At 39.5% G+C, this 23,631-nt stretch overlaps 1 protein-coding gene across 3 annotated transcripts in view; it reads right to left on the bottom strand.

The window, feature by feature from the left end:
- LHFPL3 (LHFPL tetraspan subfamily member 3) overlaps positions 1-23,631 on the bottom strand; it is a 253,696-nt gene that overhangs the window by 65,572 nt on the left and 164,493 nt on the right. For all 3 annotated transcript variants that reach the window (XM_040544607.1, XM_040544608.1, XM_040544606.1), the window contains exon 2: positions 13,222-13,458. In XM_040544607.1, the coding sequence (XP_040400541.1) occupies positions 13,222-13,458 (237 nt within the window). The remainder of the gene's footprint in view (positions 1-13,221; positions 13,459-23,631) is intronic.

Genomic DNA, 23,631 nt, shown 5'->3' with positions numbered 1-23,631 from the left:
ATTTGTTTGTTTGTTTTACATTTTTCAGCTATTAGTCATCATCTAGATTCAATTTTTGGCAATTTTCATGAAATATGTGCTGTACTATAATTTATGATTTAGAAATGAAAAGTACCAAGTGTCTCAAACTGTCAAAACTAGCCTGTTCACAAATTCAACTCTTAGAAAAATGGCACAATACATTAACTAGACTGGACAAGTGTTGAATTGCTGCATTCTTTCCCTGTTGAAAAAAGTAATAATTGGTCGATGCAGAGGGTTTTGATCCGAGTGATAGCTATAAAAACCCATGTATACTTATTACATGATAACATTCACCTCCTCCCAAGCAGGCTAAGAATTACAATACCATTTATAATGTTTCTACTGTTAGAGTTTAGAAAGTCATACAAGATATACACCAAACAAAGAAACAAACAACAAAAAAACCCACAACACACCACCACCACCAAACAGAAAAGTTCCCATTTGCTTCTATTTTTTGTCTGCTTAACTGATGATATAATCATTTCTTCTATTATTAGGTATATATAAATTGAGAAAACACCTAATTGTGGGATTATGAAAGTTGAAGACTAGAAATAAAAATGAAATAAAGAGATTTGCTAAGCAACTGGGATACAAATGCATACTGTATGAAAGCATAGGGGAGAAAGAAAAGAAAGAAAGGAGAAGCAAGGTGGAACGGAGGCACAGCCCAGGATATCTGCGGGGAAGAGAAAATTGAACAATGGACATTATTTATTATAATTGCCGAGTTTGAAAGAGATTAGTGCTTTATCTCTCTGCAAGTTTTTTTGAGGAGGACCTCAATTAATGTCTGAAACTAAATATAGGTCTAGACAAACACAGGTTGACCTCAATGCTATGCAGAGTTTAAGAGGATATTCTGAAGAATTATTGGAGAAAATGTAATGCAGGTTTAGTAGATGCCGTACAGCGCTGGACTAACGTGACTGGTTTCAGGTGGAACTCGAAAATATTAAAAAATAATCTAAGTAGCATATAGTGTACCATAATGGGCACTGACATCACCAGCCTCCAGGTCCTCTTTCCATGTCAACATGAAGAAGGCGACTTCTTTGTAAATTTTTTGTGATCATAGGATCAGGATCTGATATACAAATTATTTTGAAATATGAAATCCAATCATTTCATGCTGTAATCTACAGCACTTAGCAGTTTTACAACATTTTTGTACCTATATTAGTGCCTGAGTACAATTTTATTGTCTCTAACCTTTTTGAGAACTGGTTGATAGATGAGCAGACACAGCCTCAAATGCCAGCTGCTCACTAGTGTATAAATGATTGATCAGTGTATAAATCTGATGATCTTCTGGCATCTTTGCAAACATACAACCTAATCATTTCACAGAGCTCTTTCAGGGATTTATTTAAGATAAGCTTGTCAGTCCTCTTCAGGAAAATTGTTGGACTGATAGTTGTATGGGAAGATTTATTGTACTTAATAATATGTCATCTTTGGCCATATTCAATAGGAATTAGCATCTACAGAGCAGCAGGGAGAATACTTATAAAATGTAGGCAGAACATTAGAGGGTAGTTTTGCTCTTTAGATAGTTACCGCCTCTGCTTGGAAGTGCTGAGGCCACATGCCAGTGAATTCTCAGAGGTTTTCAGCTATCATTTTAAATTCTACAATTAGATGCTGCAGACTCATTCTGAAAGGGCATAGAGATGCAGCCTTTAAAGCTGATACAATTTTTTATTTTCCCAAGGAAAGATTCTCCTTAACCGTTTGGCACTATGTTGCCAAATCCAGTGTTTCCATTAAGGATGCAAGTCCTGTGCTTTTGTGGCTGTTCTTTTATGTACAACACCTTCATACTTTGCCCACACGGCTTCTGTACCCAATTTCCCATTAACACTTTAATAATATTTTTTTCTTCTTCACATTTGAAACACACTGAATGATTTCTAATGCACTGACACTTTCCCTAGTAGACCAGTATTTGTCTCTGTAGGATATATGATGTCTGAACTTCATTGTTTTATCAGTTTTATTTGTAAGGGATCAGCCAATTGTTATCGTCAGAGTGTTACGATAGTTCTTGAAAGGAAACGTGGTACTGTTTGATACACATCAACCATTAAAACATCTGAAATATGTTGTTTGAAACACTCTGTGCCCAAGGATTAATATAGGTAAGATTCATGACTATTTAAAATGTGCATGAATTGTTCTAATGGATTCAGTTTGCTCCCACCCTCTAAAATTCTTATTGATTTTCCAGGATGAAGGAAACCACTGCATAATCATGTCCAACATGCCCAGTGGAAAAGCTTTGAGGATTTTGGTTCAATAATCTACTTAAAAATAAAAAGAATTGTAGTAAACATTTTGTTTAAAATGAGTCCATTTTAGCTATGCCAATCTAATTTGGTTTCTGAATTTACTTTCTTTGAAGTAACCATTAAATAACTGAACTATTGTATTCTGCACAGATTTCAGATGCACCCATTCTAGCAGGCATTTACATAACACTGCTATTTTTCTCAATACTTATCCAATGTGCACTTATCTTTCACATGTATTATTATGGTAGAAATGGAAGAAATACAACTAAACTATTGCTTCTGTGTTCAGGAAGCAAGCAATTATCTCCCTTTACATTTTGTTACTGGTAGCAATGCTGGTGGATTTACTCAGTATTTCAAGATGGTTGTCCACTTATTAGACCATAGAGTGGGAATTCAGGGTCTTCAGCTATACCAAACAATAGGGACTGTTCATCCTATAAAGATCCACCTCTATGACTGAACTCTCCATGTGGATTGAGAGTTTATGAAACCCTTGGAAGAGCGGGGAAGGAAAACAAACAAAGACATAGGGATGCACAAAGTGCCCCTACACTATTAGTCCAGACAACAGTGCATGTGTATCTGAATCCAGTGCACGTGTAGAAAAGGAAGAAGTTTGCTTCTAGTCTCCTCTTCTTCAGATCTTTACCTCTCCTTCTAGTGAAACAGCCACACATTGACAGAGAACATGTGGAGTATGGCAGAGGTAGAAACCTCGGGGTATGGCAGAGTTAGAAACACTCCTGGAAGAGTGTCCGGCTCTGATTCCACAATTTAAGCAATGCTGACAAGCTGGAGGGGATTCAGACCATCCTACAGCTTGTGTGATATTGGAGAGTAGCTTAAACGACCATGCTGATATTTTCAGCCTCTATCAGACACGGAGTTATACAAAGAGCAGAGAGCTTTGGTTTTAGTGTGCATGGACTAGACATGAACAATTCACTCAGTGATTAGGAGAGAATTGGTTGGGAACATCAGAGGGCAGGGACTGAGGGAAATGGCCTACAGGAACCAGAGCAATGGTCTGTCTGGTGTCAAACGCTGCCGCCTAGAAGGGTGTAAGTACTTTGAGATTAAAGACTGCTTTGAGATGAATGACTGTGCAATGACATCTTCATGCCAGCTCATTATGATCCTGAAAATTTTTAGATATACTAAACTAAGATGAAGGTGGTTTGTAAAATCAAATGTGCAGGGGTGTTGTAAATACATTTAGTCAAATGAGATTGCAAAAAAATGTCTATTTTCAGTTTTACCATGTCTGTAGAACACATTTTATACTAAATGCTCTTGAAGTAAGTGCATAAAAATATTTCTGACAGCTGGAGTGCTCGCATGCCAAATGCCTGAAAGATTAAACTTAATAACATGGTCCAAGTGCTGTGAACAAATTCATTGATATAATTTAAAAATATGAATTAAGAAAAAGCAGATAGAAAAGGTATGCAAAACCTTGATTGACTCTCTCTGGATTGCAATTTCACTTTTTACCCATTATGCTCCTTTCTAGCAAATGAAGTTAGCATACACCTACTGAAATCTTGAGTGCAATGTCACTCATGAATATCATGTTTCTGTTTCCACTTCTATTGCTATTGTTTGGTGTTGTATCAAGTAAATCTGTACAGACATGGCAAAGTCAACAGAGAAAGATCTTGGCAGCCAAGAGTAGAACATTAACTTTCAGCCCCAGCAAACTTGTGCCTGGTAGGGTCACTCCAGAGCCAAGGAACTACAATACATGCGTGCCCTAGTCTGGGCTTGTCTTCCCAGGCATCTTGGGTTTGGCTTCCCAGGCATCCAGAAGAGGTCAATGGGAATGAGGGTCTACCAAGCTTGTCATTCAGAAGAAGACGAGGGATTCAACAAAAAGTGCAGACCAACTCTGGAAGTGGTCCAGAAATAATACAAACAGTTTCAAGGTTCTAGAATAAAGCAATATAAAAATAACTAGCTAAATAGAGGAAAACTACACTGCCAGCACCAAGCTGATCAATTTTTGCTTGTAATAAGCTGTCTTGGACATTACCTGTGACAGAAACCAGAAAGAGACAGATATCTCAGATATTTCATTAGGTATGACTTACATGTCTCATTGAGTGTAACTTTGGAAAACAAGGCTATTTGCCTTGCTTTCATTTGGAATTTTTGATAGATCTTTCATTCTAAAGCTACTGACAACATCCTTTGTTTCTATTGACACTATGCTCAGAAGGGGGGACATTACCTGATTTTTTTTTCAGACGCCTTGTTTGCAGATAGAAAATGATGCTCGCTTTATGCAACTACTTAAGAAGAGTCAAAACAAATTCACAGTAGAAATGTGATAATGCAACTAATGACTTTTTAAATAATGAGAAAGATTTCCATGAAAATTACTGGAACTTGCTTCAACAGGGAACAATTACAGCTCAGTTCTACAGGCTTCATCTGTATGCAAGAACAAGCCATTAGGAATGGTGTGAACATATGGACAGCCCAGGCAGTTCGCTGAATTTGCAAGTTGGACTGGACAGCAAAATGTCCTTATAGATCAGCTGTTCCTCCTAAGTCTAGATTATTGGCACAAACCTGTCTTCATTATTTAGTCTGTGTTAACATGTTGTTCAAAAACACTTATGCAAGAATGGCTGAGTCATGAGCTTTCCTGTTCTCTGCTGTTTCTTCTAAAAATGTATCTCCTGCCAATAGGGATGAGAGCATGGATGGTGTAGGGTATGACAATCTTTGTGAGTGACTAGCTCTGCCTGGAATGAAGTATGTGCCAGCTACTTCCCTTTTGTACATCTTTGTATTATGAAATATCTCTGATTTTTGTCCAGACTTCAAAACATTTCTAATGCAACTACCAGCGATGGCGCAGTCAGACATGTTGCCTTCTATCTCAGTAAATACTGTCCTACTTGTAACAGGCCATACACAACAGGCTTTATATTAAGTTAAAAATAAAGGTCTCCAGATCTGTCAGGCTTTGTCTGAACTTGTCTGGGCCAGAGTTTTGTTTTAGCTTGTAACAGCACTTCGTAATGACCTAATCACCCACTGCTATGCATCATGTCACTATGTTTTTTAATGTTCAACTCTTCTGTGGCTTGCTGCCCTACAGAATTTTTAGGCAGAGCACAGAGCCCATACAACACATCGAGTTCCCCATAGCATTTAAGAAGTATTTTTTTAGGCTGGATATCTTTTTGTGACCAGCATACCTTGAAGTCCTGCTACTTGGTCCTTCATATCATGAGCTCATTAAATGGAAAGATAATTTCTTTAACTGAGCTGTTGTATGAGATTCCTTTCAGAGTGTAACAGCAAGTGGGACCCATCTTTCTAAGAGACAGAAAGCAGTTCACCATGTTCTTCCTTCATTAATCAGTGGGGAACTACAACTCTTTATTCACGGTCTCCAGCTTCTTCAGTTAAGTAATTAATGCGTATACTTAGGACTAATTTTACTTTCTCATTATAGAAAGTAGAGTTGGAAAGGAACTGTTGGATCAGCTGATATATCAATCAGCACCACTGCAAGATTGACCTTTATTTAATAAGGTATTTTAATCAACTTTCGACTTTTAGTTTTGATGCCTCATTTGCCTCCCCTTAAGAGTATCACCATTTAATGCAGTGGTAAAGTACATCCCTGATGAAACACTTTATTTGAAGCTTAGTCTCAGTATACATACTTTTAGTAATAATACCACTATTCAGCTTTCCTAATTCACCTTCTATTGATGAAACACAACATACCCAATCAAAGTCAGTCTAATTTGCTCTATTTAAAAGATGGAGAAATGGAGAAATCAAATGATAGATCCAAGCTTGGTAAGAGAACCAGGAATCAAACTCATCTATTCTGAATACTGCTCCAGGGTTTTTCTCTTACTGCCACTTAGTGCAAATAGAAAAGTCTAAGTAATTTCTCACATGTGCATCTCACACACTCGTAAACACAAAAGTAGACATTTTGAAGTGGAAGAGTTTTTTTTCTGGGAGTGGGAGTGTTTTCTAAGTCCATAGTGAAGCACCTTCACTTCTGATCTTGCTCCCTATCTTCCTCCCCTGAGTTTCTACTGAAACCTCCAAAATACTTTGATTTTCTGCCTGCGTTGGTTTGAGGACGTTCTTTTCTCATGTTGGAGGTTCTCAGTCCTCCAGTTCTGATCTCCAGCAACAGTGTCCCACACAATATGGTGTACACTGTGGTGGAGGAGCCAGAAATCCTGTGGCTGGAGCTGTTCTGCTTCGTGTGATAGAATTCAGTATACACTGGACAAGAGAGCACAGGACATTAGGGCACTGAAAAGGAAAGTCCAGGATTTGGATCTAATGACTGTTCATACAGCCCTTGGATGAAAGTTTATATCTTGGGCATAGACCCTACAGCAGTGATATGAGAATCTTATGCCAGGAGAGATGAAGTTCCCTCTGATGTTGATCACAATGAAATATCCATGTTTACCTTTATATTTTCTCTATTTCATGTTATTTACATAGTTGAAATCACAGGCAAATGGTTGCCATTCTCTAAGGACAGAAATTTTGAGAAAAAAATCTTTTTAAAATAATGTTTGGCTTCTAGTTGCAGCCTTCTAGGTGAAATGCTGGTACTATTTGCCTACTTCTCTGTACTCAGAGTTCCTTCTAACTCATGGAGGTGATACCCAAAGAAAAATAGGTTGCCACTGGACAAAGAAATATACAACTGGAGTTAATTGCAGTGGTAGATAAGCCACTTGTTGGTTGAAGCTGAAAGAGAACATGAGAGATCATCACAGCTGTGACAAAGCTTTGTTCTTGGCTGACATGGCAGAGAATCATGTTTTGAAATGAGAAATGAGGGCCAGTAATTCCCAACCAGGAATCTATGTCTGTGGACTTCAAATAATACCTTGATTCTACCTTTGAAAAGCGGGGCACCTAAATCCTTCTCCTTTGAGGCAAGATTATAAACTTTTTGACATAGTTCCAGCTTCCTCTGACCAGCTGCAGTCTAGAGAGCACATGTGGTGGGCTGTCTACAGCAATGCATCACAGATCACTCTGCAGCTACTTTCTTCCACATTTCCCTTCTCAAATGGAAATTCAAGTGGCCAAGTTGGTTCTGAGTTCAAAGACACCTTAAGTGCTTTGAATGCTGAGCCACACCAAAGCAGGAAGAGGCTGAAGTGGAGTCCAGGAGATCACTCTTGAACTGCAGAAAGAAATGATGGGAGGAGACAAGCAGACATGAAGAGAAATAGGGAACAGAGTAACAGATGTGCTGCATCTTGCTTTTGAAAGAAAAGTGTATTTTAACTGAAATGAAAATGTGCATATAGCTGGAGAAGTTAAGGGGTACAGAATTTTACAAAAAGGAACCATATGATTTTATCAGATGGAAAACATGGATATACAGGGCTGTAAATGTTGTTCTGGCTGGATTTGTAGTCTTTATTATTAACAAGAGCTGTTGGCAACTCTTTTATGTATTGCAACTATATCAGATATCAAAATTCATATGTTTATTCACCCAATTTTGAACAAGTTAACTTGAATGTTTGCAAATGTATGCCATGAGAACTACATGCCGATAAGCAGGGCTTTGCCATTTTGCAGCAGTTTGCAGAAAGTGCTGCGTCCTGAGCTATTTTCCTTTCGAGGAATGACAGCTGGTGTGCACTCTGTTATACAGTACCTCAATGGGACAAGCACACTGGTGGCCTCTTGTTGCTCAGCTTCAGATAGCAGGACTTCTGCAGACAGTTTTCTGTTGCAGCTGAAATCATGCGGACAGAATATTCTTGTTTACAAAGATAACTCTTGCCAGAGGTGCACAGATCTCGATGCAAGCTTTTTTCTTCTTTTTTTTTTTTCTTTTTTCTTTTTTTTTTTTTTTTCCAGAAAACTGCTTTGTCACCAAGAAGCTACTTCCCCTGAGTTTCTTTCTTCAAGTGTGTATAGTCTGCAGATTCTGAAGCTCGTGCAGATGTACGGAGCCAGCCTTCAACAACCTCCATCAGGCACTGACAGCACCAGTATGGAGAATAATGAGGGTGCAAATGCCAACAAACTGTTAAATACCCACTTGGGCATCCTGCACAGAGCTCTATGCCCAGCTCTCCCCAGCGTGGCTGCTGGGAGCTGCTTGGTGTAGCTTGAATCTGTCTGCGTGAGTTGCAATCACTGCAAGGTAGATGAATCCTTCAGATCTCCCATCTAGCTGCCTGGTCCTTTTATCTATTTCAGCCCTGGGCTTGCAACTCTGGGAAATCTCTAGTGCAAATTGCCTATGACCAGATGGGCCCCAAAGGTAAGTCAAATGTTAAACGTAAACACTTTGTGAAGCTGCTCCATCCATCAGAAAAGGCACAGCTATCCACAAAGTGCATTACCCACTTGGCCTGACTGATATTACTTAAAAGGATAGTTTCTTCTGAATGCTCATGTATTTATCACTCATAATACAGACCAAATTACCACTTTCTACCATAAAAGTAATTGCTTTGCACCCTCAATTTATTTTGGAAACATCTTATTTTGTCTCCGCACCCTTTGGGCAGAACTTTAATTTTATGTCATTAAAACATTACAGTTGAAAATGTTAAATTCTGCCATTATACAACATATTGAGTTTTTTTTTTTTTTTTCCCTGATGTTGATGGTGTTGATGAAGCTTTAAGCTAAGATGAATTCTGGCTATTTTTGTTATCACCCAGAATGTCATTAGCTTAATAACATGCAGGCCTTTAAGTCATTACCATTTTTTCCTATAAATTAAAACAAACCATGTAACACTGCTCTCCTCTCTTTTTGCTAATGGCATAAACATAATGTAGAAGTCTTTTTAGAAATGTATTTTTTTCTTCAAAAGGCAGTTTTTAAAATGAGAAAGGTACGGATTGTTGTGTAAAATTTGCATGATTAGGAAAATGCATTAAGTACATTGTACCCTGAAAAAAATCTGTTAAGCTTCAGTTTCAGATGTGAAGCTCACATGGTAGTCTACTCTCAAACCTAAGCAAAGAAGAAATAAGCACGCACTATTTTTGTCATGTAGTGACAAAGGAAACTTTCTTGTATGGCAAAAACAAAAAGAAAAAGAAGCAAGCAACCAACCAAAAAACAAAACAGCTGTCTTCTCCTGTGAGTAATTTTAGCAGTCAAATTCCTTACATATGAGCATTCATTAACCTATGTAAATACACAGCACTGTAGTAATCAAAAGCATACAGCAGGTGGTAATTCAGCATGATAAGTCTACAGACAAGTACAGCTTGCTCTTTTTCTGTCTTTTTCTCATCTTTTCACCATCCTGTTACATACTGTATACTTTTAAATGTTTACTCGTCACCAATACTCAGAAACAGCTGTGGTCCTGGGTACTCACAGGAGCTCTAACAGCCATGGCAAGCTCTTACTGATGACACTGTGGGAGCTGATCTGCAGCAAGTCCTGGAGACCTGATTAAGGAAACAGCTGCCCAGCTGTCTGATCATTGCTTCATAATTCATTGTTCTTGAGGATTTTTCCACAAATGAAAACTGTTGTGACTCTCACACTTAATTTATAGTTTCTTCCCCTCTGTTGAGCTACTGCATAACGCTGACATGCATGGGGCAAAGCCCTAGCAGCAGATGACTAGTGACAGGATAAGAGCGAACGGCCTCAAGTTATGCCAGGGGAGGTTCAGTTTGGAAATTGGGAGACACTTCTTCTCAGAAATAGCAGTCAGGCACTGGGACGGGTTGCCCAGGGAGGTGGTGGAGTCACCATCCCTGGGGGTATTCAAGGAAAGGTTGGACTTGGTGCTTAGGGACATGGTTTAGTGGATGACATTGGTGGTAGGGGAATGGTTGGACCAGATGATCTTGGAGGGATTTTCCAACCTTAAGGATTCTATGATTCTACAAAGAGTTGAGAGGGTAAGCGGAGGTTCCTCTTGTGTGCAGTCAGCGTTGGTTTCTCCCCAGGTTCATTCTTCTGAAAAAAAAACACTGTGAAGCTACAAGGTTTCCCTTCAAGGGGAAGCCTTACTTATCATGGGCTACAGGACGTTCAGCCCTGTGACAGAGAACATCACCACCACCAAGGGGAAGGAGTTCTGGGACATCTAGACAGTCAACAGCCCCTCACCAGCACTCCTTGACAGTCTGGCCACATCTTTTCGTCTTGGAGGCCAGCAGCAGCCTAGGGACTCCTCCTTGAGAAAGGGATGCTCCTGATCCTGGTGTGCTAATCAGAAACAGAAGCCAGTACAAGCCTGGAGACTGGCACCATTTGGGTGAAGGGGGAAGAAGAGATGAGTGGCAGTGTTTAGCGTTCAGGGCTGCTTGTGAGGACTTCACATTGTAAGAGTAGCTGAGGAGACTGAAGGTGGGATTGCTTATATCCATAGTTTTATTTTCATGTCTATATGGGAAGTACTTTAGTACATTTGCATATTTCAGTATTTTCCCTGACCATTTCCAAGAGATGCATGCGTACTTTGCATGTGGACTAATGTTGGTAAGTATTTCCCCAGCGTCTTAACCCAAAAGGGACCAACGGGACATAGTTTATGGGGTAAGTGTCAAAACCGTCAGGCATGTGCACTGTATGCCAGGGGTACAGACAGGAGGTTGTTTGGTGCCCAATCAAGGACAAGCGTTGGCTCTAATCTTCTACTAGCATCTTCATTACGGTGTAAGTAGTTAATACCCTCTCTTAGCACAGACCACTGCCCCAGACAGACCACCTGAGCCTGCATCCAGTGACTTCCAGGATAACAAAATCTGCCTCACAACCCTGGCTATACAGACCCAGAATCTTCCTCCTAAACACTGTGGCGTCCATAGCTAACTGGCTGCTAGCTGCAAAAATGCATGAGCGCTACCTATACATCCCAGTGCCTGCTTTGGGGTACAGCCTTTTGGGCAGAAACCACTCCCTGGTGGTTTCTGGGCCCCAAAGCTCCGTCTGCACAGCGTGAGGAAGAGAAGATCAGAGATCACAAGAGGGAATTAAGTGTTCTTGCCTTCTTGTCTCAGTGGGTTATTTGCTCAGGCTTTCCTGGCATCCAGAAGGCCAGAAGAAGGATGGATCGCTGGCCAGGAATGCCAGGAAGCCGCAGACACCAAGGGCTGTGTTGGCCCTGTCCCCAGGTGAAGGTGCCAGCCCTGCAGCCCCACCAGCCCTGCCAGGAGCTGGCACCTGCAGGGACATTGGCAGCAGCAAAGCAGAGAGACCGTGCCAGACTAGTGCCTGCCTTGTCCCCCTGTGGGAGATGATGTTGTTTGGCGGAAGCTTTTTGTGAAGAGGGAGGAGATGATGTCCTTTTTAGAAGGCAGGTTATCTTTTTTTTCTTTTCATCTGAAGGACAGTTTAAAACGTGGTGGTTATTAGGCTTGACTGTGAAGGACAAAGTGGGGCGGGTCCCATTTTGTTGAGTTCTGGTTTGTGTAGAGCCTGATGCTTTGGTACATTTCTGTGCTTATTCCAAGGAAAATGAGCTGCTGAATGATTTTGTCCGACATGCTGAGGATCAAATGTTCTGGCACGAGCTTGTGCCAGCGATGTGAGAGGTGATGAATCTCCAGAAGCTGTTTTCTGCTCACAAGGTGCCAAAACAAATGAGGCCCTTTGATATAAGCTGTTGTTGGGTCCATGAGCTTTGTATGGCATAGACAAATTAAACACAAAGCTGATGGCAAAAGCACTTGTGGCATAGCTGTCAGTACCCTTCTTATAAACCTTTTAATTTTCAAATATGGATGAATGTTATCCTTTCAGAAAAGGGCCACAGGGACAGCCCTTGAAACAAGTGCCCTCAGTTTACCTGCAGAATAAATGTACGCAGACAATTGCAAGCAACACTCACTTTCCTTAACCCCCAAATCAGTAGGCTCTAACTAGGTCTGGAATTGTATGCGAAATTCAATCTTCAGGTCCATTTATCTTAGGGCTGAGTGTGCTGACTGTCTGCAAGTCAGCATGCTGGGGCCCAGTGCTTTCAGACATATGGAAAATGGTCCTTCCAGAGCAGGGCTGAGACCAGCTATTTTTGTAGAACGCAGGCTGCCAAACAGCTCTTGATTTCCAATCCAGCATGGAAGGTCTCCCAATATCTCTGCTATTATTAGAAGCAACCCACAAAATTGCAAAGGTGGTAGATGAGCTGAATGCAGAATCCTGCATTGGTAGATCTAGGGGGCACTCAATGAAATTAGTAGGGGATCAGTTTGAAACAGATAAAGAAAGTACTTCTTCAGCAGTCAGTAGTGAGCTTTGGGAACTTGTGGCCATGTAGTGTTGAAGCAGCTGACAGTATTAGAAGGTTCAGAAGCAATTAGGCAGATCCAGGGAAAACAGGTCTGCTAAAAGGAGTAGGCAGGGACATGAGCTACTTTCTTTTTCATTCCTGGCTCTGATCCTTGCTCTAAGTCTACTGGTGCCCCCTGGCATAGGCGGTCCCATTATGTAGCTGGGTACAAATCTCCCAAGCCAAGCACTCCCTCCTCACTGCCTGCTCTGCTAACACATAAAGTGCAACCTTATATTACAGACATCCAAATTACAATGAAAAATTCTAAAGGAACCAAATGAACAAATCTTGTATGGGATATAGAAAAAGATGGAGATAGTGAAACTTAAATGCTCATGAAACACTGTACAAACTGGGAACACAAACACATCCCATCTGCAGTTCTAGAAAATGGTAAGGATAAGTCATGCATAGTAGAGCAGTTATGGCAGTTTCAAACTTTCTTATGTTTTGGAGGCTGAAAAGTAAAACTTCCACTGCTCTTTGCATTTCCTCTTCCCCAGCAACTTAGGAAGTAAGCCAGTATGTTAACTTTTACATATAGAACAAAATGAAACAGATAATTATTTTTAAGCAACTACCTCAATACCAACAATAGTGTTTCTAAAGCAGTCCTACCTTTGTTTTCCAACTTGAGCTCCTCTGCTAGCAAGCTGTCTTGTCTGTTGCCAAGCACAAATGCCAGAAATGAGAGGATCAGGGCATCCAAGATTCCAATAATAGCCAGGATATAAGCCCAGCGGACTGAACAAGCCCCCAGCGTGTACTTGTCTGTCTTTTCACCACACATCCGTTTTACCTCATCTGAATCCCAGCCATCAGGAAAAATCATACAACCCAGGACGAGACAGGCAGCTTGGAGAAAAAAGAAAAGGAGAACAATGGGATAATGAGACCAAACTTTCATTTTGACGAGAACCTACACAGTTATCATTAAAGCAACATGCCTTTTCATGCTGAGCTTCAAAGCTAGTTTACTTAAAAACAAATCACACAATAATGTGCTGTGATTAACTATTTAACACAAAAACCTAAGACACAACATCAACTTGGCACCTTGTTTATTTATTTTTTTAAATATTACATCATGAATTCCTAGACAGTTTTGTACCAGTACAATCACATTTTCACAGTGAGACTGATTTCTTTATTGTAATATGAAGGGATCCTACAAAATAAAAGGGAAAAATGATTATTAAGGTGGATATTCAAAGGAAACATTGGATTACCACCAAATGGTTGGGCAAACAAACCAGAAAAAAACAGAGAAAAAAGCCTATCTCTTGTTCATCTTGATCATCTAATTGCTTGCAACACACATAGGTAATAGCAAGGATTTTTTTTTCTATGTAAGTTGGCAGTACCCCTTTAACTGAAATATGTTTTATGCATAAGGTTTGTACTCCTCAAAAACACAAGTTATGACATTGGTCTGCAAGGAAAAATAAGCTGTCAACATTGCTGCGAACTTCTGATCTGGTTTACCTGAGGAATCAATGCATGACATCTTGAACATGAAAAAGTCCTGATCCTTTTAACACTGATAAAAAGTATGGAAAGCCTCTACCCTTATGGAGAGCTAGCTGACATCGATTGCCAGCCACTCCTGGTGGGGTCAGCTGTGCTGTGGTGGGGACAGAGGCAAAGGATGGGTGTTTGAGTGCTCCTTCATCAGCCTGGGTGACCACTAAAAGGGGTCCATAACACAGGGCAGAGCAGATGGGAACTTGCAGCAAATTTCCTAACACAGCAATGTGTTTGAATACTGCTCTGATATGCCCCCCTTCCTTGGAATATCATGGAATATCCTGAGCTGGAAGGGACCCACAGGGATCATAGAGCCCAACTCCCTTAGCATGGTTGATGAGATTCACTGGATCCTAAACAATCCTAGAATCATTAAGGTTGGAACAGACCTTCAAGATAATCTGGTCCAACCATCACCCAACTACCAATGTCACCCACTAAAACATTTATAACTCTTAACATTATACTGGTACATATATTGCGCACACACACATATATTTGTGCACATAGAACATACTTGCAGGTATACATGCTGATTGAAAAGAACGCATTGTGCAGCCTTCAGCCTTTTAAATATTTGATGAACTCTCCCTCAGTCTGAAAACTGTGGGTCAGACACGAGTAGCTTGTGCAACCAATGGCTGCTGTGTGTTTGGGAACTGCAATAATTTCTTGTCTTTTCTGGACAAGCATAACCACTGCCATTTTACACACCTTTAATGCCCACAAAGAAAAAATACACCTGCACTGAATTGATGTGATGAAATACTGTAACACAGAATCACACAGAATCACAGCACTGCTGAGGCTGGCAGGGCCCTCTGGAGGCCAGCTGCTCCAACCCCTGCCTAAGCAGGGACACCCAGAGCAGGCTGCCCAGGACCACGTCCAGGTGGCTTCTGAAGGTCTCCAAGGAGGAGACCCCACAGCCTCTCTGGGCAGACTGTGCCAGTGCTCAGTCACCTGCACAGATGTGAAAACAGGGCTCAGGAATGATATTTTCCTTTCTATAGCTACCCCATTGCTGTAGAAAAAGCCTCAAAAACACATCTGTGGAAAGCATCTGATGTAGACCTGCACCTAGTATACCTGATAAATTCTTCCTGAGCAGAAAATGTAACACCTTATAATACTTTCAAGGACAATTAAGCATAGAAGCAAGGACAATTAGATAAGGACTGATTTACTCAGCATATACAGGTTAGACAAACTGTAAGTTGCCTTTTGCCTTGCCTGAACTCATTAACGCAATTTCAAAAGACCTTCCAAAGCTTTTTGAGATAAACTGTACAATAATTTTCTTTCTTGAACTGGTTACACAAACTTCCAAAAGATGATTTCTTGCAGTCAACACATAAGCATTGCCCTCAGTTATGAGGTACTTCTTTGAAATGATACATAAGAAAGGCTGAGAGAGCTGGGGATGTGCAGCCTGAAGAAGAGAAGGCATCCTTGAGACCTCATTGCAGCTTTTCAGTACTTAAAGGGGGCTTATAAATAAGATGGAGAGCAACTTTTTGCTCAGGCAGATAATGATAGGACAAGAGGGAATGGTTTTAAACTAAAAGGGGAGGTTTAGATTAGATGTTAGGAGGAAATTCTTCACTGTTAGGACGATGGTGATGCCCTGGCACAGGCTGCCTGGAGAAGCTGTGGATGCCCCATCCCTGGAGGTGTCCAAGGCCAGGCTGGATGGGGCTTTGGGCAACCTGGTCTGGTGGGAGGTGTCCCTGCCCATGGCAGGGGGTTGGAACTTTAAGGTCCCTTCCAACCCAAGCTGTTCTATAATGATTATGATAAAATGTTCATACTTCTGGTGTTCATAAAAATGTCCACATTTACCCAGGTGACTGTGACAAATGTTTGCTATAAAGTAGCAACTACCAAAAGTAGTTTACTTTTACCTCAAAATATGACAAAGCTTAGTGAAAGCTTAGATTTTTTTTTCTGTTAAGTGCATAAGAATAGTTAAGATATACTGACATCTCTGTGTTTTTCTTTTATTACATACCACATTAGACATATGTCCCCAGTACTTCCTAAAAATTATTAAACTTTGTTCTTTTCCACCTAGGCAATCAAAAATATAGGCCCCAATCTCAGGAATTCAGTACACAGCTTCCCAGCTGATTTCCTCAGATTTCCGATAAACTCATCTTTCCTGAATTTGGTACCTGAACATGTAGATGTAGTCCCTGAACTTCCCGGAGTTATTCTGTTGGCTGCAGTTGGACTTCTCTTGGTAACAGGGCACAAAGTCCAGCAATTATGGTGGTTAGACTGGTTCTCTTTGCATGAAGGCAGACATCAAAGAGGGGATATTATTATCTCCTCTGCCTATACAGATGCTTTCTGCTAGATAGCTGCTTGGTCAACACTTCAGACACAGGAATCATACCTCACCTGGAAAGGTTAACATAAGTAGGATTAGTCAACCTCAGGTCTTCAGTTGCTGAGGGAACATTTTGCTCTGAATGCCTTTAAGAATGCATACTTGCTCAATAGTATGAAACAGGTAATGATTCATTTATCAGCTACAAGGCTGAAAAGACAGGTATAAAATCCACCTACAGATCTACTTTGTATTGCAAGAAATTTTTTACATTTTAATCCTTCTAAAGAGGATTAGGAGATTTTCTCTAGAAGGAAATTATTTTCAGTTTTCTAAAAATTTGAAAAATGGAAACCACTTTAAGTTGCAATTGCAGTGAAACTGCTAACAGATGATTTTATAACACAGACATGGGTCCCGTATCTGTGTCTAAACTTCCACTGTCACTAATGGCAATGTGACTGAAATAGAAATATGAAAAATATGAGAGGATACACTGCTACAGTTATACTTTTATCCACTTCTAATAAATTCAGAAACTTTCAGATTTGGAAAGCTCACCTATTGAATGAAAAGACTGAAATCATTGGTTCTAACAGATGATTTGATTCAAGTAAGGAAAAAGTTAAATAGTTAAATCTATGTTAGTTGAAGACAGACTTCTGTGTGCAAGCTGAATGCACTGAATTAGCATTGGCTTCCTGAGCCTGCCGACAGACCGCTCCAGTAGCTCTGTAGCTAATCAGAGCTTGTATAAGAAGCAGCCGGGGGAAATTGATAACAAGACTGATTAGTGTCACTGACACTGTTCAGAGCTATTTGGGCAATTGTAAAACTTACGAGAATGATATCGATGTTGTTTTCCCTTTGTTTGCTTGAGAAAGCTTTTTGCAGGGATGGTGCCTTTGTAGTGATGACCCTGGACTTTCTCCAGTCCCTTCTCTAATTTTCTTACAAGAAGTGGGCTAACAATTTTTTTCACCTACATATTGGAGGTGGGTGAAAATTTTCAAGTTTTTAAAAAATAATTTCTAAATTCTACTTAAACCTGTCTGATATGTATTTACTTCTCTCTGTAAAAGCTTTTTTCCCATATGAACAGGAGCTGCAACATGGTTTTCCTTTAGGGCTCTGAGTGACAAGAGAAATCATTCATTTTAAGAGAGAGAGTTCAGGATTTTGCCTCCTGGGATGTAAAGATGCAGATATGACACTTTCAGAGATTGGAAACAGACCCTAAACTGGGTCTGACACTGACATGGCACATGTCAGCTGGCGCTGACATGCTTGTGACTCTGACCAAGCTAATATTATCACAGCCTGTGCTCTGTGCATTAGTTCAAATGATAATTAGCAAGAAAGTGTTTCACGACCCCATGTTTGTGCCAAAGATGGCGACATTAATATTACATTATTGCATGGAATGAGGTTATATTTATAAAAAGGCTGACCGTTATACAGGAAACCACTGCTAAGAGATTCCTGCTTGCAGACTTCTCTCTCATCTTCATTCTTTTCCTGATAACCTACCCAATTTGCTCGTATGTAGAGTATGATGGTAGATTTCCTGATAAAAGAATCAAAAAAACCTGGAATTGGAATTACATTGACCAACTATTTTCTTTCCATACCCACCTATGCAATAGCCTCCATGGTTCCAAAAACAGAGAGATTCTTTTTTTTTTTATTATTATTTTTAATTTTATAAATGGTATTTACAAAAACAATTGCCCATTAAACTTCAATAAATTGAACATGTATAATGTGGACTTTTGGTCCAGGAGACCAGACTAATTCTAATCTGAAGTAAAACCCTAGAATCAATTATAACAAAGCTTTAGCACTAATTGTTTTAATCCATTGATTCTTTCATTTTGCATCATCTTACTTGCTAAGGTAGACAAGCCTGAATCTCTCCACAGGATTAAGATCATTTGCAGACAATGTTAAAGGTAAGAAAAAGGATTTAAATCCCTGTGATAATATAAAAGACAACACAAATTATGGCCACCTAACTTATTAGGACACTGACTTCTTGATGACAAATCTGATAGGAAGATCAAGCAATATGTATATTTTCCACACTGATTTGAATATATAGAAGAAGGAAAAAAGAACACCAAATATTAAGTGACTGGACAGCAAAGAGAAAGAAAATGATGTTGTGGAAAGCAGTAGTGAAGTAGATGCTACAGTCAAGGAGAGAAGACTCACCATAACCTAGCTGGGTTGACAAAGAGATCACTGGCTTTTTTTGATGCCCACTGAATGCACTTATACAACAAAATGGAAGAATTTGATCAGCTGTTGCAAGATGTGACACTGGATAACTGAAATATGGTTGACCAACAGCCATTCCCAACGACAGGCACTAAAGAGAATGAGTTGTTCAGAAAAGTGGAAAAAATGGAGTAATGTTATATGTGAAGAATGTGTTAAACTGTCAATATGTAAAAAGGAATGGCAAAGAAACAGTGCGATCTACTTCAGTTAGGAACACATAGGGGATGAACTGTAAGAGAAATTTTACTGTACTAAGGGGGGCTGTTTCAGACCTTAAGTATTGGATTCATGTATGGATAGAGATTTCTTTGACATTACAGAGACAGAAATTCTGTGAGGGGTGGTATCATCATGGGAGCATTTAACTTCCAAGTTCTGATCATTAGCCATGATAATTAAGCTTTGAGATTAATGCAGATCTATGAATAATTTAGTTAGTACAACAGCTATCTTAGCTTAAGCATAAAGATAATATAAGAATATCTCAGGTTTTTATGAGCATATGGCAGGTGACTCACAAGCAGTATCCCAATGACTCCATGTGAAAGACCATGATTCTGGTGTTCCAACCACAGACACATATAATTCATATTTATAATACCTTGTCTAGAAAATAAATGGAAACTGGGGACTATTAATGGATATGGGCCTAGTCACCATGTAGGCAAAAATTCCTTAGAAATGTCATGACAACGGATTGCTAACAGCTATAGCAGCGGTAGATGACTAACTGATGAAAAATGGTTAAACTGAAGTTATATAAGAGAAATTATAAAAATATTTCTTTACAGTGAAACAGTTATGGGATACAGATACCACCAGGTATATGATACAGATACCACCAGATATGGTGGTATACCTAGAAGGCTAGAAGCCCATAGGAAGGTACATGTCAAAAGTTACATTTATGCTGTGTCACCCTCTGTGGTGTGCACTGGCCCCAAGATCTAGTAATGATTTTTTCTGATTTTTCCATTTAAAGTGTCTAAAATAACATGAAGACTGTGTCATAGCCCACCAGAGTTTTTCTAACATGTCTTTATGACACAGGAGGTATGTATTATGAGCTCAGTGTGTCCACTGAAGGTTCACACCTAGAGAGATCATGGGAATGAAAAAGGTTCTTTGCAAATGTGTGTGATCAGAGAGGGTCATAGCCTGGCAGTCAGCTATCATGAAGCCAGGCTCGCTGATGACGTGGGGACATCCAAAAGCCCCATTTCTTGCGTGCTAGTCTCCTAAAAAAAGAAAAGTGTATCTAATAAAGGAACCAGTTGTTTGCATTGCTTCTTTCTTTTTCTCTACTTTTTAATTTATTATTTATTTATTTTTGTTAGATCACAGCTGTCATACACTTCTGGTTTGGCTTTACTTGGTAAGAAAATTTACTATTAAAAGTGTTTATTTTGAACACTGTCACAGTGAAGTGTTACAGCTTTCTAATTTAATGTTAACTTCTCTTTGTAGAACCTGGTCTTTAGCCAAATCATGTCAAACCAAAGCATACTGACTTGTGCTAGATTTAATAAATGAATCAACTCAATATAAAAACAGTGTGGGCTATGGCAGACAGACTGGAGAATAGGTGCTATTATGAATGGCATAGGCTAGACATCCCTTGATATTTATACAACTGATGCTTCTTCACAAGTTACTGATCCAAGTAGTGAAGTTATTTTAAACTTGGTTTTGGTAAAGAGGAGGAAAAACTGAAAGTAATCTAGCTCTCAGTGATCAGGAGTTCAATTTAAATAAAATGATAACATGAATAAAAATATTTCTGAAACTATGTTTTAAAAAATGCATATTTCAGAGGGACAAACTTTGATAGGAACTAGCTAAAAAGTTAACCAGACTGAAGAGGTCCATACTTAATTGTGGGGAATGCCTTGAATTTCATTCAGCCAAGAATTTCTAAAGTATCTTGAGAAGATGAACAAAGTTTCAGGAGTACTTTTATCTCTACCCAAATTATTAGAATACTCTATTTCCTTCTATGCTCACTACACATGGAAAAGGGACCAGTTAGCATTTTTGGAGGTTAGATAATGAAAGCCTAAAAGATAGTTTGCCAAAAATCAGCTGTACTAAATCTTTCAAGAGAAACTGAAACAAAAAATAGTCTTAAATTATGTGAACACAGACATAAAAAGAAAAGCAGAAATGGACTAAGGTTGGAACCAGGAACGAAATCTTTGCCTCATTTTTGAGTAAAGAGGAAGATAACAGGAGGGCAATCCCCTTACAGCTGATGGGCATAAGCATTTGGAAATGGAAACTTCTGCCTCCAAGCCCATAGCAAAACTAAGATGATTATAAAATGCTCAAGGTAGAGGAATAGACCATCCAATCCCAAATAGTGAAATATCCAACACATTGAACTGCAGAGCTGCTAGCAAGTTTTTAAAGCAAATTTATTGTTGAGATAATTGGGAACAGCATATGTGCTACCATATTTTTAGAAAAAAGATCAAATTGAGAATTGAAAAGTAATTGGAGCAAACACTCATCCATTAGTCTGTTCTCACGTCTTTGAACAATTATTGAAGGAGAGAATAATTAAAGCTATGGAGATAAATACAATGTGAGGTGACATCAAGATGGATTTGTCTGATAACTAGAAAGAATCACAGAATCATAGAATATCCCAAGTTGAAAGGGAGCCACAAGGAGTTGGACTCATCGAGTCCAACTTCTGGCTCCACACAGGACCACCCAAAAACCAGACCATATGCCTAAGAGCATTGTCCAAACACTTCTTGAATTCCACCAGACTTGGTGACGTGATGTTATAAAAGAAAGCTAAGTAATGTCATCTTCACAAAACATTTGATACTGTGTCACAGAGAAACATTTATTAACCTGGAGAAGGCAGAGATTAGCATGAGAATTGAAGGTGGTTATCTGACTTGTTTTTGGAGGGCTGAAGTTTTGTGCTTCAAGGGAAAGTCTTGAGCTTTTGTGAGGATATATGGATTTGAGGATGTATGGCATCTCAAGGATCAGTCTGGGAATCAGTCATTAATATTTTCATTTGGCAAGGGTAGGGCTTTGGCATTAAACCCCACTTATGGGAGGTACCATCAGTGCAGAAGACTGTTGGAATAAATGGTGAAGAAGAGAAAACATGTGAGTATGTTGATCAGTCATTGGAGGACTATGACCTACCAGTCAAATGCTCCCATTTTTTTTACCTTTTTGCACAGTGGCAACCATTGGCATACTACCAATGGGAAGTGTTGGTAGTACTAGGGAAAGTCTTTTCAGCAAAATGGAAGCACTGGAACCATCTGGCACTGCACTGGTGGGGTCTGGTCTGCAATGCTGGTCACAAATGTTCATGAAAGATGAATTCAGCTGGAAAAGATGCCAGACAGGGCTAGCAGGATTTCTGGGCATAGGAGGAGTTTAGCATTCAGAAGGGGATTAAGGGAGTTTGCTATATTTAGCCCTATAAGACAAAGGCTCTTGTTGGTAGTGGAATAAGATTGTTCCCTATACATGTAGAGGAAAGTAAACTTCAGGGTAGTAAACTTCAGGGGCGGCCAAAGCTATGTAAGTTAAAGAGAAAAGCTGACACTAAAATAGTGAGTATAAACTGCCCACAAGTGAATGTAGGTTGCAAATTAGAGGATTTCTAATTGTTAGAAGATTGATGTTTGGAACAGCCATTTCATTAGAGCAAGATTGTTTTAAGATGTAACATGGCATTTCAGGAAGGGTATTGCATGATTCTGTAATTGCCTATGATAAAGGAACCAGGTTTGATGATTTAGTAGTTTTCCTCCAGGCCTCTGCTTTTATGAGGTTGAGGATAAACACCTTTAAAATTAATACCGAAGAAGGATGTCTAAAACAAATAGCAGACAGAGAATGAGTAGCTAGATAGAACTACATAAAGCTAAGATCAAAAATAATGATGTCTATATCAAACTGAGAAGAAAATCTAGTAGGATAAATGGAGGTAAGAAGCAAAGAAGGAGGTCACCATTGGGCTCTCCCTGTGGTCTTTATAGAATAATTTTCCTTCCCCTTTCATTATTAAAGGTTTGCAGAAGTGATGGCAAAGAAGTAAGAGGGACATAAAGTGATTTTTCTTTGTGTTCCAGTTCTCATCAAGCTATCCTGACATCCCTGCCAAACATCAAGCGACTACAGCAGCCTGGTTTTGTACTTGGGCAGTGCATGCCTCCAGCTTGATTCTGGAGCTACTGCAATAGGAAGCAAATCTCAATATGCTGGTGAGTGGCAAGTCAGGGAGTGCACCAGCCAACGTTTTCAGGATAAACAGCACAGTCCTGATGTGCAAGCAAGATTCAGAAGCAAGGGAAATTCATACAAAAAAGGAATTTATACAATAAAGTCTATTAATAATAAATGTCTTAATAAATGTCCATTGTTTCAGTCTTTTGCTCCTTCTGAAGACTAAGAACTTTGCAACCAGTAAGTACTTAATTACAACAACAGAAATGAACAAACAACAACAACAAAAAAGGGTGAAAACCTCTAAAAAACCTATGTATTGTTGCCTAGAGAACAGATCTGCATGCCTTACGGTGTTGGTGCACTGAAGAATATTATGATTACTCTGCATAAACACAAGAGAATGGATCCCAGAGAGGGGGAAGAGCTATTTAACTGGAAGAGAATTTTGGCGCCTGAACAAATGGATGTAAACTGTCCAGGAATACATTTAGGCTGTAAAGTAGAAGGCAATTTTGAATAGTCAGGGGAGAGGTTTTGGCACATGCTCTCTGTAGCTGCAATCAGGCCAAAAAGTTTAAGGTGTCCAAGCTGATGCGGTTAAATAGTTATTAAAGATGGAGTTTGATCAGTATGTTAACAAATTATTAGGATAAATTTCTGTGAGGCTAAACTCAGCTACC

This window comes from Cygnus olor, chromosome 1 (assembly GCF_009769625.2).
Source record: "Cygnus olor isolate bCygOlo1 chromosome 1, bCygOlo1.pri.v2, whole genome shotgun sequence".
Lineage (NCBI taxonomy): Eukaryota > Metazoa > Chordata > Aves > Anseriformes > Anatidae > Cygnus > Cygnus olor.
The sequence above is the reverse complement of the archived record's forward strand: the minus strand, read 5'-3'. Positions and strand labels throughout refer to the sequence as shown.